Source organism: Alternaria arbusti (assembly GCF_024043155.1).
Source record: "Alternaria arbusti strain BMP 1465 chromosome Unknown scaffold_3, whole genome shotgun sequence".
Taxonomy (NCBI): Eukaryota; Fungi; Ascomycota; class Dothideomycetes; order Pleosporales; family Pleosporaceae; genus Alternaria; species Alternaria arbusti.
In genome coordinates, this window is record NW_026249943.1 from 1,018,890 (window position 1) to 1,033,949 (window position 15,060).

Below are 15,060 nucleotides of genomic sequence, written 5' to 3' on the forward strand. Positions count from 1 at the left end.
GAGCCGTCTCAGGTACTCTCCAGCGCAACTTCCAGGTCTCACTTTACCACAATCTGCTCGCCTCCAAACACCCGTCACGATGTTCGCCGTTCCCGGATGGAACGTCGCCGCGCAGGTGAAGACCCAGGTCGAAGTACCAAAGCCAAAAGATTCCACCAAACCTGGAAAGAAGGCGCAAAAGCGGAAAGAGAAGCGCGAGGAGCAGCAGGTCAATGCGGACAATCTTGCAGAGCAATGGGACAGCATAGCCAATGGAAAAGGTGCGGAGGTGGAGAAGACCGAGAAGACCAAGAAGCCAGAGGCAGCAAGTGTAGAGGCGACAGATGAGGCAGCGCAAGACAAGCGTGGCAAGAAGAGGAAGAGGGGAAAGGCTGGAGGTAACAAAGACAAGGAGGCAGATGCAGATGGCGCAAAAGAAGTGGGCGCGGATACGGCGGCGGTAGCTGAGCCTGCAGAGGCTAAAGCAGATGCTGCGAAGCCTGCTGAAGAGAAACCCGCAACAGCCGACAGCGAGGCAAAGCGCGAGAAGAAGAAGCGCAGGAAGGAGTCCAAAGCCGATAAGCTCCTCGCCGCAAACGCAAACGGCACGAACCCCGCCTCCGCGACTCCCGTCCTGGAGAACCTCCTTCCCGAACCCAAGGGCCTCACACCCCTCCAGCGATCGATGCGCAGCAAGCTCGCCAGTGCGCGATTCCGTCACTTGAATGAAGCGCTTTACACAAAACCCTCTGCGGATAGCGCGTCTCTCTTCAAGGAAGACCCATCGATGTTCGAGGACTACCATCGCGGTTTCGCACAACAAGTCGAAGTATGGCCATCGAACCCTGTAGACGGCTACGTAAACAGCATAATCGTACGAGGCAAGCTACGGAACAAGGACATACGAAAAGACCGAAGAGGCCCACCAAAGAACGCAGTTCGCAGAGGCCCCGGTTTCGAGGAAGAAGAGACCACAGCCATCGCACCACCCCGTGGAGACGCGAAGCCTCTCCCTCGAGACTTCAAAGGCCACTGCACCGTCGCCGATCTAGGCTGCGGAACAGCCTCGCTATCCTACCGCCTCCAACCTCATCTCAAATCCCTCAACCTAACGTTCCACTCCTTCGACCTCTCCAAGCCCACCGGTCCCTCCGCCGACCTCGTAACTATCGCCGATATCTCCGCGCTGCCCATCTCCGAAAACAGCGTCGACGTAGCCATATTCTGCCTCGCCCTCATGGGCACAAACTGGCTCGACTTCATCGACGAAGCATACCGTATCCTGCGCTGGAAAGGCGAGCTCTGGGTCTCGGAGATCAAATCGCGCTTTGGGCGTGTGGATAAGAAGAAGGGTGGTGTGCCTATCAACTCCATTGGCTCACTCAAGAAAACTATGGACAAGAAACCTCCCAAGGCGAAGAAAGCTAAGGCAGATAAACCACCTGAGGAGGGCCCTGTCGACTCGGAAGACGAGGAGGAACTCGCGGTCAATGTAGATGGCCAGGAGGGTAAAGAGGGAACGGATGTTTCTGCGTTTATCGAGGTGTTGCGGAAGCGCGGATTCGTTCTTGATGCTTTACCCGAGAGGCCGGGCGATGCGATCGATTTGAGCAACAAGATGTTTGTGAAGATGCAATTTGTCAAGGCGGCGCATCCGAGCAAGGGCAAGAACGCGAAGGAGGACCAAAAAGCGGGGGCTGTGGCGCAGAGGGGTGGAGGTATGAAGTTTGGACTCAAGGGGAAGAGGTTCGGTGCTGGTGATGGAGATGACGAGGGCGATGCTAAGGACGGCGCGGTCTTGAAACCGTGCTTGTACAAGGTCAGGTAGACATGGGAGTGCATTGTTACGATAAGCGCGTTGAGGGGCGTTGAAAGCCTTTCTTCATTTGATCTATCTATCTTCGTAAAACTACGTTAATGCATATGAAGCTTCTTCGCTTCTAGTCCTGTTCCCTGGTAATACATGCATGCTATCGATGCCATGTCGTGAGTTCGTCAACTCATGTCCTCGTCATCGAGACTCGTTTGAACTGTTCAGATCTTTCCAAAGGGTTAAATCTTACTGAGTGACACTACAGCGGGTGTAGACAAGCGCCATGTGATCCTGATCCTATGGTGCTGTGGTCGTCCCGTTGACTAACCACCGAGAAGGAAACTCGCGGCATGTTCGACGTTGCCTCCGAACATCTCCAGGGCTTGTATGGCTTCCTGTTCTGAACAGCCAAACATGCCAGTGAGTTGCTGGATGTTCTCCTGAGGGAAGTTGCTTGTGGGTGCAGATGCTACGGGCGCTTTGGACGCTGTAGGTTGGGCTTGCGGCTGCGCTGGTTGAGATGATGAGGATGATGCGCCGGCATTTGAAGGACCAGCTGCAGCACTGCCTTTCGGTCGAACGGCACCAGTTTTCGCACCAATCTCCTCTCCGTTGGGACCTTGGACAGTTGGCTCGTTCATTTCCGCCTCCTCGAAGCTCCTAGGGATTTCTGACTCGTGCAAGAAAGGTACCTCCTGACCTTCAAAGCATAGGGCGTTCTTCTCGAGATCGATCTTGGCGCGGTAACGCTTGAGCATGTCCAGACCAAAGAGCAGGTCGACGTCCTTGCCTTCCATGACTGTGAAAGCGCAGGGCATGACCGCACCTCCAATCTTGATCTCGGCGTGATGTACACGGCCCAGAATACGGGCTGTGCCGACACCTCGTGCCATACCGGCATATCGGACGTCCATCAGGCGCATGATACCACATCGCTCGGCGCAGTCGGGGGACATGATGGTGGCCTGGGCGCCAGAGTCGACGAAGGCTTTGACGGGCACGCCATTGACCTCGGTGTTGACGTAAAGCATGTGTACGCGCGTGAACACTGTGACATGTTAGCTTCCGTGGACACAGCCCCTCACTTATATATCCCATCGATCTATCCGCCGGTCGAAGTTGACATACCTTCAGGGTTCTCGTCGTATGCCTTTTGCAGGTTCTCGACTACGCGGTCCTGGCGGATGATGTCTTCTATCTTTCGTTGCGCCTCGACGTTGAAAGGGTCTTCGTTGAGCAGGGCAATCTGGTTCTGGCGCTCGCGCTCCGACTCCTCGGCCTGTCGTTGCCTCATGGCATATGTATCTCTCCAGCGGGTGGGGTCGTTGACGGCGGCGGCGAGCTCCGGGTCGCCCTGGCGCAGCTTGTTCATCTGCTGGGGGTCGTTGAGGACAAGCTGTCGCACGCCTTCTGGATCAGGTTGCGCGGGCCTGCCCGGCTGCTGGAGATTCCTGTTTGGTCGAGGTGCGGCGCGCATCACGACGGCCAGCATCTCGCCATCCCGTATTCCGGCGTCCTCTAGTGTCTGTGTGTCTACGGCTACCGGCTGGCCGTTCAGGTAGAGGCTCTGTGACGCGGCGGGCAGGCTGGTGTCGGCCTCGATGAAGCCCTTGAGGTCCTTGACGGTGCTGCCGGGGGGCAGTTCGAGCGTCAGCAGGTCCGTGTCGGCCTGGGTGCCGGGCGCGGTGATGGATATGGTGACGCGAGGCCTGGCGGCGTGTGTTAGCAGCGTGCTGGGGGTGGTGGCACAACCACGGCTCCGGAATCGACTCACATGGTGGTTCGGAGCGGGCTGGGGCGTATGCGGGCACGTCTGGATGAGGCCAAAGAATGTGACACGGTGGGAGGTGAGGTTGGGTTGGGCGGGTCGGGGCAACGGTGTCTCGGTGCGCAGGAGCTTATAGGAAGGAGGCACTGGGCCGTGATGGTCTGGTCGCAACCTGGGACTGGAACGGGCCGGAGGGTCCTCGCAGTGAGAGAGGGAGAGGGCACGTCAGTCGCCGCCTGCTGGGCTGGAAGGGAATGGAACGTAGTGGAGCCGCGAACCCAGCGTCGGATGAATCAGCGATCAGAGGGCACAGGCTGCATGTTGTGAGAGTTTCGCCTAGGCCACCAAGGCTGTCACTCGTAATATACCAGCAACGTCGGGCTGGGGCGTAGGCGTCGGCGCGCAGTCGAAGGAGTAGTACTACTGCATCCAAACCACGACGTTGGCGGTGTAGGCCCAAGCATGGCCAGCAAGCGGGGCAGCCGACGTGCGGGAGAGGCTAGACAGTGCAGACAGTCGCGTCGATATGAATGAATCCCGTCTCTGCTTGGAGCCACGGCGTGTCTGCCATGCACTTGTCCTGGGCGGACTATGCGGCGAGCCTGGTCACCATCTCCGCGGGGGTGCTGTTCATCCGGGAGCATACCCAGACCTTACTCCAGCTACCTGGATAGCATAATGTCTGGGATGCTTCAACTCTTGCCCAACGCATGCACGAGAATCATCTGGCCGCTGCGCCCTACGGCTAGCCCCTGCAAAGGATTCCGTGAGCTGTAGCTCCATGCCACCAGGTGCTGCCATACCCCACCGACATCATCCTACTGCACGTCATGGTAAATCCCATCGCCACGCCATCGCTAGTCAGGGCATGGTCGATAATCCACGAATCCCGCTGTCAGATGTTATTGCTTTTTGAGACTCAAGCATCAGTCTAGAAGAGTGAATCCCATACCAGCCATAACACACGCATATCCCCGCCTGCTCCTTTGGGCCATCTGCCACCCAGCTAACCCGGAACGATCTGCATCGGCAGGCGCGAAGCGAACCGCTAGTAAAGGCGGGGCTGAGGCCGCAGAGAGTCTCGTGAGTCCTCCAGGAACCACGAACCCAGACTCACCACTGCACTCCGGCTTCCTATAGTTGCATCAACCGACCCTCCTGCCGTACCATCATCATAACACCGCTCCATCTGACCTGTCCAACTCACCGCCAAGATGCCACGAGACTTGCTAGCAGACAAAAAGACGCTCGATGGCATGCCCGAACTATCAAGAGAGCCTGAGACCGTCGCTAGCCCAGAGTCCGTGGAGCAGCAATCGAGTCTGGTGCCCCATCGCAGTTCCAACATCGCTCAGGAGGGGAGACTCAAGCAGATGGGCGTCCGGCCCTACGCTTCATTGCTGAACATCGACGACCTGGATGATTGCGATTGGCTCGAGCATGCGGCCTTTGATCCAGTTGAAGCTGCATCGCGCGAGAAGGTGAGAACGATTGCTTTCATCGACGTTATCTCGAACATCATGGTCAATGCCTGTATTTTCTGCTCAGTGCCACCATTGGGCTCCGTCAGGCAAGAGCCATGCGCTCTTCTCCATAATGATGTTACTCAAACCACCAAGTGCGCACATTGTCTTCTGCCCTGTTTCCTATCCATCGTTTCACGAAACACCAATATACCTCTTACGTCGTTCATCGGGTTCAATTGAGTTTGTTATGCGCTGGTCGTTCGCTCTTTCCCCTTCCTCGCTCATGTGCTGCGCTCTTTCCTTCCGGTCTCTTTAGATTCCGCGCTGACTTACCACAGCTCGAGTACCGTCTGCGAACCTGTGGTGAGCTCTGCAGTGGGCTCTTCTCTTCCGCGTATCCCACCACGTCAGGACCATTAGGCGAGACCATCAAGTTGCACTCCTTCCCATCAATAGACTCAGCAGACACAGACCGGAAGCGCGTGATAATTGGTCACATCATCTCAACCAAAGCAAACTCACCCCTTGTCACCGATGACGCGATGGACTATCCCAAGGACTGGAAAACCAACTACCAACTCACGCCAAATGTAGGCCACAACGAAGACGGTCAGACAGTTTGTTTGCACTCATTATGTGTACACCCAAACTTTGCGCGCAAAGGGCTCGGCTCGATATTACTGCAGAGCTATGTACAGAGAATCAAGGATTCGGGTGTGGGTTCTAGGATAGCGCTCATCTGCAGAGACCGGTATATACCTTTCTATGAGAAAGCGGGATTCAAGAAGATCGGACCCAGCAAGTGCCAATATGGTGGAGGGAACTGGGTAGATATGGTGCTGGACTTTGAAGACAGTGGAGATGATGGTTGGGAGTACTAAGAAGTATGCTCAGATAAAAGCGGGCCTTCTACAGGCTGGCATACAATCACGTCCGTAGATGTTTGAGCGATTCAAGAGCGTGTAGAATGGAACAAAGCGCATGTGCAAGATTTAGATGTTCACGCGCACTGTATTCGCTACACATCTGTCGTTGACTAATCGCCCATTCAGCCTCGCTTATTAAACCAGCCTGCTTAGCTCCTGCCCTCAGGCTTCGTTCAGCCGTAGGCAGCTGCGCCTCAGCCTCGTCTCACTCATCAAACCCGACAGCGTTTCCCTCGCTTCTTTATTCTTTTCCTCCTTCCTCCCTCTTTCTGACTGCATTGATGCGCACCGTGTTGTACTTATTGGCGACCGACCCCACACGTCATTCCCCATCATGTCCACCCTGTACGAAGACACTCCGCTCCACATCGATGCCAGCACGAACATTCGACTGCTTGAGATTATCCAAGCAGATGACGAAACGGCTCCAATAGCCTGCACTCTTCGCGTAATCGCTCTCCAGGAGTCGCCCAAATACACCGCACTTTCATACGTTTGGGGCCCACCAACACCCGCAAAAGATATTTTAGTCAACGGCGAGCCTTTCACAGTACGCGAAAACCTTTGGAACTTCATGTATCAAGCAAGGAAAGATCGGCGGACTTGCGCTTTCTGGATAGATGCTGTCTGCATTGATCAAAGTAGCAATCCAGAGCGTACTCATCAAGTCTCTATGATGGGGAAAATCTACTCGGAAGCTGAGCTTGTCATAGCTTGGCTAGGAACTGCTACAAAATACTCAGCTCAATGGGAACGTGCCATGAAGACAATACCTACTTTCGATGAAGATGATCACAGGAATTTCAAACGCTGGTACAAAGTATATGGACCCTCCATTATCGATCTTCTGGACTCGCCTTACTGGAGTCGAATGTGGATTATACAAGAGTACAATCTAGCACGGCAAATTACTTTGCAGTGCGGCCCTCACAAAACAACCGGTGAACTAGTCTTTTCGCTTTATGAGCCCTGGCACAGATATTTCATACGCTATGGAATCAAGAAGCGGCCAGGTTTTCAAAATTCGCTGGCCATCGGTGTGATAAATACTTGGGTCAGGCTGCCTAGCAAGAATCTCGCGGTCTTCGTCACTATGACCCACGGAGTCTCAGGGCGGCATGTTTGCGCGGATCGACGCGATCGTGTATACGCATTATTGGGGTTGCATGGTTTACAGGAGCCCGAAGAGAACTCTATGATGCCTGACTATTCCAAGTCTATACTTGAGCTATACGCCCAGCTTGTCCGCATACTCCTCAATGATGAAACAATCGAGGGCCATGTCAAAGCGTATTTCATGATTACTGTATTGCCGGAAGCGCTGATGATTGAAGAGAAGGAGTTGGAAGGTCTAGACCGCGGGACGATGCATATCCTAGAGAAGCATCGGAAGTATTATGCAGACCATGGGATCACTGACGAATGAATGGACAGACGCGGCTACTGGAAGATATTCGGCGATCACATTGGGTACACCTGAGAAGGACAGATGGAGATCTTTATGCCGGAAGTCTACGACGACTCTTCGAAACAAGAAACCAAGACCACTCAAGCGTACTCACTCCTATCCATCCACCCATGCTGTAACGCCTTCCCATCAATCTCGCTAAACGCAAACCCACTCTCGTACCTTGCGTACTCAATTAACTTGAGCGTATCCATTTTCGCGCCAGCCTCGGTCTGCGCCCACATCGCCACACTCAATACATTCTCGCCCCTCATGTTGAGAATGCCAGGTGGAATGGGATAGCGAGTTTGAGGTCCAATATGGGGAACGTATTTACCGTACTGGTAGCCGTTGACGAAGAGAAGTATGCGTGCAATGGTACCTTTCGGCGCACCGAGTTCAATGCCGATTGGAACGTTGAGGTCGGAGTCGATGGAGAGGGAGAAGGTGGTTGTAAACCAGCAGATACCGGCGCCTTGGACGCCGTCGGCAGTGGGACTGGCGTCTTCCCAAGAAGAGGTGTCGAAACCGGGGAGGTGCCAACCGAGACGTTCGCCGTACAGACCGCCTTCGTTCATTGGACCGCGCACGGGATCGATGTTGTGCTCTCCACCTGCGTTACCTTGAATCTTCCATTGGTCGAACGAGATTTTCTTGTTGTTACCGCTGAGAAGTTGGGCACCTAGTATACCGCGAGGGTTTTCGGCGCCTGCGGGGCCTGTGGAGGTTTGGTCGTGACCTGTATAGTCGGCGATCACTGTCAAAACGTTCCCTTCGTCCTTCAATGTAACGTTCTTGAATGAGAGCAAGGCTGTTGTTGAAGTGAGTGATGCGTTACCGGGGTGGTAACCAATTAATTGCCCGTTGAGCCAAGCACCCCAGCCCGCCGCGACACCACCTTGGACTGTGATGTTGAGAGATGATGCGGTTTTGCCGGAGAAATATCCTCGGTAGATCTTCGCGCCAGTATAGTACTTGTAGTCACTGCTGAAGAGTACGGGTAGGGTAAGTGGCTTCACGGGACTCAGGGTGGTGTTCTTGTTAGCGACAACCCAGTTGCTGTCATCGTATGAGGGTTGGATCTCAGGGGAAGATTCAGCAGCTTTGAAGTTGGCAAGCTCTGGAAGAGTGATCTCGCGTTCTGCGGTTCCACCGATCTTCGCAGTGAGAGACCCATAGGGAGTCTTCGCGGTAGCGAGCTCATTTCCATTCCATGATATCGTTTCCGCATCAGAGCCGGCGTATACCTCGATAGTCGTCGCATTTGCATTGTCGCCAACAACGGAAACTGTGCCGCCTGATGCACTGGCTGAGCGGACGAGATATGGCCCGAGCACGAAGATCTGGTGGTCAGGTGTGACGTTGGGGTCATCTGTCGTTGATGGCGCAAAGAAGGTCCATGCAGTCGGTATATCAAGCATATAAGCCAGAACCCCGTTAGAAAACTCAATGACTGTCGCGCCCTTGCTTTGGGTGTACGAGAAGGCTGAATAGGTGCCATTGGCCGGCTTACTCGCAAGGTCTGACTCTGCACCGTAAGCCTTGAACGTTACGTTGCCCTGCGATTTGAATGCGAACTCTCCTGTCTGGCCTTCGCGGGTGTAGAGCACGAGGACGGGCCGATCAAACAGGCCGTAGGTAGCAATCTCGGCTGACGAGTAGAGCAGCGTTTCGTCACCCACAGCGTAGTCGGTAACCACCCATCGACTCTGACGGCCCGCAAGCTGCATGCTTGGAATGTTGACATCGCCTTCAGAAGTCTTGACTGTCATTGAGAAATCGGTCACAGCACGGGTGCGCGTGTTGTTGTTCTCGGCAAGATAGAATCTACCGTCCGTATCGCGGCTCTTGAGTTGCCAGGTCCAGATTGCAGAGTTGTCGACTGCGTTTGCTGTGCCGTTGTTCTCCATAAAAGTGTTATGAAGACCCTTACTGACGCGGGTGAAGAGTGCGAGAAGTTTGTACTGCTTGAACTTGTCGCGAACTTCTCGTGTCTCGCGTAGCGGCGCGTCATAGTCGTAGCTAGTGTATACAACGGGAGCTGCAGAATGGCCCCAGTTCGTGCCTCCGTATGCCATGTACAAGTTCAAAAGGCTAGCTCGCTGTCCGATCAAGCCCTTGTAGAAGACATCTGCGAACTCCGGGCTCTGTTCAGCCAAACACTGGTCGAAGAAGTAGCCACCCCATGGCTGAAACCATCCACCTTCGAATTCGGGCAGATATTCTGGCTGAGTAGGGGAGACCTCCTGAAACCACTGGTAGTAAGTCCTGGGTAGGTTGAATCCAGTGTCGAGGTTTGTGCAGCTCATGCCGCCAGGGTAACTATCCAGACCGTAAACGTTGATCGCGCCGCCAACATTGTTGTAGTCAGTGGACCAACTCTTCGACCTGAAGCCCTTCTCGTTGTGTGACAAAGGTACAACGATGCCTGCGTCTTTAAAAGCGGACTTCAACTGTTCCATGTAGATGACCAGTGTGTTGTTGGCTTCGTAACGGGTTTGTTGCAGTTCGTTTTCGACTTGCGCTAGGATGACAGGTCCGCCGTTCGTAATCTGGTTCTTTGCGATGATCTCGCCAACTTCCGCTATCCATTCCGACCACGCTTGTCTATATGTCTCATCCGAAGTTCTGTACTTGCCACCACTTCCGTCGCTGGTCCATAGAGCGAAGCCACCTCCATTTGTCTCCGCGTTACAGTATGGACCTGGTCGTGCGATGACGTAAAGTCCGGCTTCCTTAGCCATATCAAACAGGCGCTGGATATCTTTCCCCGGTGTTGTGAAGTCGTATGCGCCTTTCGATGCCGAATGGTACGACCAGAAGAAGTAAATTGAAACGGCGTTCATGCCGTTCGCCTTGAACTTCTGGAAGACGTCGAGCCATAGCTCAGGTACTGGTAGGCGAGCATAGTCTAGTAGGTGCAAAAGTTGAGTTAGCACTCATCTCGTTTACGCTTTATTCATCTCAAATCATCAACGTACGGAATTCTCCACTCATGATCATGACGCGCTCGCCGTTAACCATGAGCGACCCATTATCCCACTCCACATCCGTTTGCAGGCCATTATCGGTCGCCAATACACCAAAAAACAGCGAGATCGCGACTGCAAACAGATGAAAGAACCGCATCTTGACTTCCTCGGTGATGAAGAAAAGTCAATGAGACGCGACGCGACTTTTGCTCTACGACATAGCTCTCGACCTCGCGTGCAGCTAGCCCGTGGACTTCAGCCGCGGCCAAAGATCGCCATCCGGACCTGCGCTTCACGGAACGATCTCATTGACGGTATAATGTTTGCCATGGAAGAAATGCTCAGCGGGGTAATATGCAAGGTACTAGCGACCCCAGATGTGTGGCGTTTGCGGAGGCGGGTGGAACGTCATTCGCCCGAGATGCCGAGGGCGCGTGAAGGAACCTTGGAAGCTTGCCCCAGCGGGAGGATTACCATAACAGGAAGGGAGGAAGTATGTGCACGTCATGGAGGAACATGACATGTAATTTGCATCCTTTGCTGGTGTTTAGTAAACGCCCATAGGTGTTGTCAGGAGACATCGTGAGGTGGCTGGGAATAACGCAGATTCCCAATCTATGGCCGGTGGACGTACTAGCCATTTCCGGCACGCTACTTCACACGATGGAAGAGAGCTTTCCCACACCACTGCGCCGAAGTGGGCTGGAGCAGAGTCAAGCCTTTTAGTTTCCGTTCTTTCCGAGGCTTGTCACGCAACTCTGGCTATGCATTGACATGTTCACGAGGGTACCTTCGAACGACAGGCTTGGAAAAGTGGAAATCGGGCGGGTCCCACTCATTGGAGGATTTTCCGAAACAAATCTCCCCTGACCACACCCACGCACTGAACAAGCGTTGCTTCGAGCGACCAAGTCCCTCTCATCTCTTCCTCTTTCTCTCCACTTAGTGGAGGATCTCGAAACAATCCCTCATCTGTCAGTATGGAGAATATTGAATCGGGAAATTATGCCTCCGTCAAGTGTAGATTCGATGTATGAGTAATTGGCTGGTGGCTAAGTCATTCATTCGCATGTATCATTACCAGGAATTCGTATATATGTGTGGCGTACCAAGCATGTAGGCCAAGCAACCAAGCACTTCACTCGCTCTTTTAAGCCTTTCTTCAAATCAATCATCTTTCACAATGGTCGCCCTGACTCTTGGTATCTTCTTCACGGCGCTGGCGGCGTCCGCTGTAGCAGCCCCAGCCCCGGCCATCACTCCTGCACCCAAGCCCGAAGTCGTGAAACGTGCCTCCAGCTGCACCTTTTCGGGCTCGAACGGAGCTGCTGAGGCTTCTAAGTCGCAGTCATCATGTGCTACCATGGTCCTCTCGGACGTTGCTGTTCCTTCAGGCACTACTCTGGACCTCTCCAGCTTGGCTGACGATACCACCGTCATCTTCGAGGGTACCACCACTTGGGGCTACAAGGAGTGGAAAGGGTATGTATTTTCCAAGTACAAACTAGCATGAGGCATGTTCTGACTTCGTGAACCAATTCTCAGACCTCTCCTTGACATTCGTGGAACCAAAATCACTGTCAAGGGTGCCGAGGGATCCGTCCTAGATGGTGACGGCGCTCGTTGGTGGGACGGTGAGGGTGGAAACGGCGGAAAGACGAAGCCCAAGTTCTTCTCAGCACACAAGCTCACCGACTCCTCCATCACTGGTGTTACCATCAAGAACCCTCCCGTTCAAGTAGTCAGTATCAACGGATGTGACGGCCTCACCATTACCGACATGACCATCGATGCCTCGGAAGGCGACAAGGACGAGCAAGGTCACAACACGGATGGTTTCGACATTGGCTCGAGCAGCAACGTCATCATCGACGGTGCAAAGGTCTACAACCAGGATGATTGCGTTGCCGTGAACTCTGGTACCGTATGTATCCCCTGGGGATTGAGATGATGACACCCGCTAACCATATGGATAGGATATCACCTTCAAGAACGGCCTCTGCTCTGGTGGACACGGTCTCTCCATCGGCTCTGTCGGTGGTCGTGACGACAACACGGTCGATACGGTCACCTTCTCGAACTCCGAGATCACCAAGTCCGTCAACGGCGTCCGCGTCAAGGCTCGCGCTGGCACGACCGGCAAGATCAACAAGGTCACCTACGAAGACATTACCCTGTCTGAGATCTCCAAGTATGGCGTCCTCATTGAACAGAACTACGACGGTGGTGACCTCCACGGTGACGCTGATACTGGCGTCCCCATCACCGGTTTGACGCTCGACAACGTCACTGGTGATGTCTCCAGCAGTGGCTACGACGTCGTCGTTACCTGCGGAAAGGGCTCCTGCACTGGCTGGACCTGGACAGATGTTTCCGTAACTGGCGGCAAGACCTACGACAAGTGCTCCAACGTACCCAGCGTTACCAAGTGCTCGTAAATGGTAGTTGTAGCCTTTTGTGGTGACGGCTTGAGCCTTTCTCATCTGGGGTGACGCACATTCCGTTCTCGGTTTTGGCATGTCGTCAGAGCTTCGCAGTCGTTCCTTTTGCTGCGCTGTAGATATTCTTTTCTCTTTTGCATCTTCAGAAGACCGCAATATACTCTTATTTTGAAACCGTACGTGCGACGCGTACCTTCCACGAATAAATGTCTGTTTGATTTGATGTAGCGACGACGCGGTGTCGGATTCGTGGTTTGACCATACGAGACCGTGCTCATGGTTTCTACTGTCAGCGGCGGAGCCGGGCGTCGTAGAACTGGGTGGCTAAGCGACATGTCGCGAGATGGAATCCCAGCATGACTGAGATCTCTTTCGCACGTTGACCAGCGCAACTAAAATTGGAAAGAACCTTGAGAACATTTCCTGCATTAAATCAAGTTGCCTTGGTTGCATTGGCACACTGGTCTAGATGTTGATGCGCTACGTCATGCCCCTAAGCTTCCAAGCTTCCGGTCGTGGAGCCGTCGCTAGAGCGGCTCGCGGCGGCAGCCACACCAACGCGCGCATTTCCATCCCTTATCACCAGCTTAACGCGTTAACGAGACGCGTCAAAATGTACCTCAATTTCATTATCAGCCTTTACGAAACGCTACCTGATCTCCATCATCTTTACCACACTCCTGAACTTCACCCGCCTAATGCGAATTCGTGTACCTTGCTTCTTCCAAACCTCTCCTCCCAGAGATCTTCTCATTGATCCCATAGCGATGTAGTGCCTCTTCCGAGCCGAAGTACTTCATGGTCTCCGTTACGAGCTTCGCGACTGTCACGACCTCATCTTTTGCGTCCGGTGTGGCCTCTTGCAATGTTCGACTCAATCTCTTCAGATTCTGGATTTGCAGCTCAATGCCGTCTAGGCTGGAATGAATGATGAAGCTTAAAGTTTCTGTAGGGTCTGGTTCACCGCTGATATTCAAAGTCAGAGAAGTTTCGGTCAACGTCTCGAGAGCACATACCTGTCGTCATCTCCGTCCTCGAACAACGTCTCGTCGTCGACCTCCGGAAGCTTTTTGAACTTCAGATCCCTTGGCTTGGCCTGAGAACAAGCGTCGTTCAACTCAGCTACCAGATACAACAGGCGGTCTAGGCTTCGCGATGCGGCGTCCACGACTTCTCTCTTACGCGAATCCACCCGAGCCATACCATCGAGATTCGCAAGATAAGCCCACACTTGCAGATCGAAAGCAAAAGCTTTAGTGTGTTCTACAATCTTGTCGAACGTAAGATCTTGAGGTTCCGCAGCCTCAACATCCATGTATGGAGAACACGTGCTACTGATCTGGTCCAGTTTGTTTTGTAGCGTCGCATACTGGTACTGGAGCTCGGGTCGTGCAGTGGGTGATCTTGGGCTAGCGCTCGGGCTTCGCTTCGCCCTAAAAGCCTGACCGCTTGTGGGCAATGGCGGATTGTCCTGGTGGATTTCCACTTTGATGCTTGGTTTCTTCTGGTGCTGTGGCTTGCCTTCGTACCTTACCGGTAGTTGACTTGACAGGACTGGCTCGTTGGTCAAATCGTAGCCGGAAACTGGTATCGCGCTGGGCCGGACCTCCTGAGTGTTGTACCGTCGTTCTGACCTTCTGTCCCTTTGACCAGCTTCTGAACTCGATCGCATCCTCCCAGTAGTTTCGAAGACGGGGACGCCGAGTCGGTCAGGCGTTGTAGGAGAGTTAGCAATTCGTGGAGATGAGGCTGTACCATGCTGACTGTCATGATAGCGTTTCATTTCTTGTTCGCGACTTCTTCGATCCCATCTCGCCTTTTCTTCTACGGTATCGACGTAGCCTCCTGAGCGCGACCGAGTATGACTGGGATTCCGACGACGTTCGTCGACTTCTAGGAAGTCTGTTGGAATGGTCGCCATCGCACGGAGTCGCAACTAATGGAGGGATGGAGATGATCAAAAGCTTTTGACGTGGTACGAACAAAGGCAGGTATGTGTCTATAGCGAAGAAACCTGCTGCTGTGGTATGCACGGAACGTTCTGTCCGGTACTGCACCCAGTGTCAAGAGAAATGTGTCAGTGGGGTCGAGAACTCAACAGAAATGAAAAGATGTAGGAATGCCACGCTCATATGAACAGTGCGACCCAATTGCCAGATCAGGCAGCTGACTTCAGACGCCTTTGGGGGCCGTTGGGGGCTGAGCACCACCAAACGGTAACGTCATCCCTGTGCCGCTATGCATAGAG

At 53.7% G+C, this 15,060-nt stretch overlaps 7 protein-coding genes across 7 annotated transcripts; 4 read left to right on the forward strand and 3 right to left on the reverse strand.

The window, feature by feature from the left end:
- Window positions 1-79: 79 nt before the first annotated feature.
- Window positions 80-1,807, forward strand: J4E86_002977 (uncharacterized protein; the record flags this gene model as incomplete). Its single annotated transcript, XM_051443533.1, has 1 exon — window positions 80-1,807. The coding sequence occupies one exon, from the start codon at window positions 80-82 to the stop codon at window positions 1,805-1,807; it is 1,728 nt and encodes a 575-aa protein (XP_051305028.1).
- A 308-nt stretch (window positions 1,808-2,115) lies between these two features.
- DDI1 (DNA damage-inducible protein 1) lies at window positions 2,116-3,880 on the reverse strand (the record flags this gene model as incomplete). Its single annotated transcript, XM_051443534.1, has 3 exons — window positions 2,116-2,840; window positions 2,921-3,689; window positions 3,872-3,880. 3 exons carry the CDS (start codon window positions 3,878-3,880, stop codon window positions 2,116-2,118), a joined length of 1,503 nt encoding a protein of 500 aa, XP_051305029.1.
- Window positions 3,881-4,774: 894 nt separating this feature from the next.
- J4E86_002979 (uncharacterized protein) lies at window positions 4,775-5,907 on the forward strand (the record flags this gene model as incomplete). Its single annotated transcript, XM_051443535.1, has 2 exons — window positions 4,775-5,041; window positions 5,365-5,907. The coding sequence occupies 2 exons, from the start codon at window positions 4,775-4,777 to the stop codon at window positions 5,905-5,907; spliced, it is 810 nt and encodes a 269-aa protein (XP_051305030.1).
- A 379-nt stretch (window positions 5,908-6,286) lies between these two features.
- Window positions 6,287-6,572, forward strand: J4E86_002980 (uncharacterized protein; the record flags this gene model as incomplete). Its single annotated transcript, XM_051443536.1, has 2 exons — window positions 6,287-6,481; window positions 6,504-6,572. The coding sequence occupies 2 exons, from the start codon at window positions 6,287-6,289 to the stop codon at window positions 6,570-6,572; spliced, it is 264 nt and encodes an 87-aa protein (XP_051305031.1).
- A 928-nt stretch (window positions 6,573-7,500) lies between these two features.
- J4E86_002981 (uncharacterized protein) lies at window positions 7,501-10,528 on the reverse strand (the record flags this gene model as incomplete). The annotated part of the gene is made up of 2 exons (XM_051443537.1): window positions 7,501-10,310; window positions 10,381-10,528. The coding sequence occupies 2 exons, from the start codon at window positions 10,526-10,528 to the stop codon at window positions 7,501-7,503; spliced, it is 2,958 nt and encodes a 985-aa protein (XP_051305032.1).
- Window positions 10,529-11,554: 1,026 nt separating this feature from the next.
- Window positions 11,555-12,809, forward strand: J4E86_002982 (uncharacterized protein; the record flags this gene model as incomplete). Its single annotated transcript, XM_051443538.1, has 3 exons — window positions 11,555-11,853; window positions 11,917-12,295; window positions 12,348-12,809. The coding sequence occupies 3 exons, from the start codon at window positions 11,555-11,557 to the stop codon at window positions 12,807-12,809; spliced, it is 1,140 nt and encodes a 379-aa protein (XP_051305033.1).
- A 698-nt stretch (window positions 12,810-13,507) lies between these two features.
- Window positions 13,508-14,733, reverse strand: J4E86_002983 (uncharacterized protein; the record flags this gene model as incomplete). The annotated part of the gene is made up of 2 exons (XM_051443539.1): window positions 13,508-13,730; window positions 13,829-14,733. The coding sequence occupies 2 exons, from the start codon at window positions 14,731-14,733 to the stop codon at window positions 13,508-13,510; spliced, it is 1,128 nt and encodes a 375-aa protein (XP_051305034.1).
- Between the last annotated feature and the right edge of the window lie 327 nt (window positions 14,734-15,060).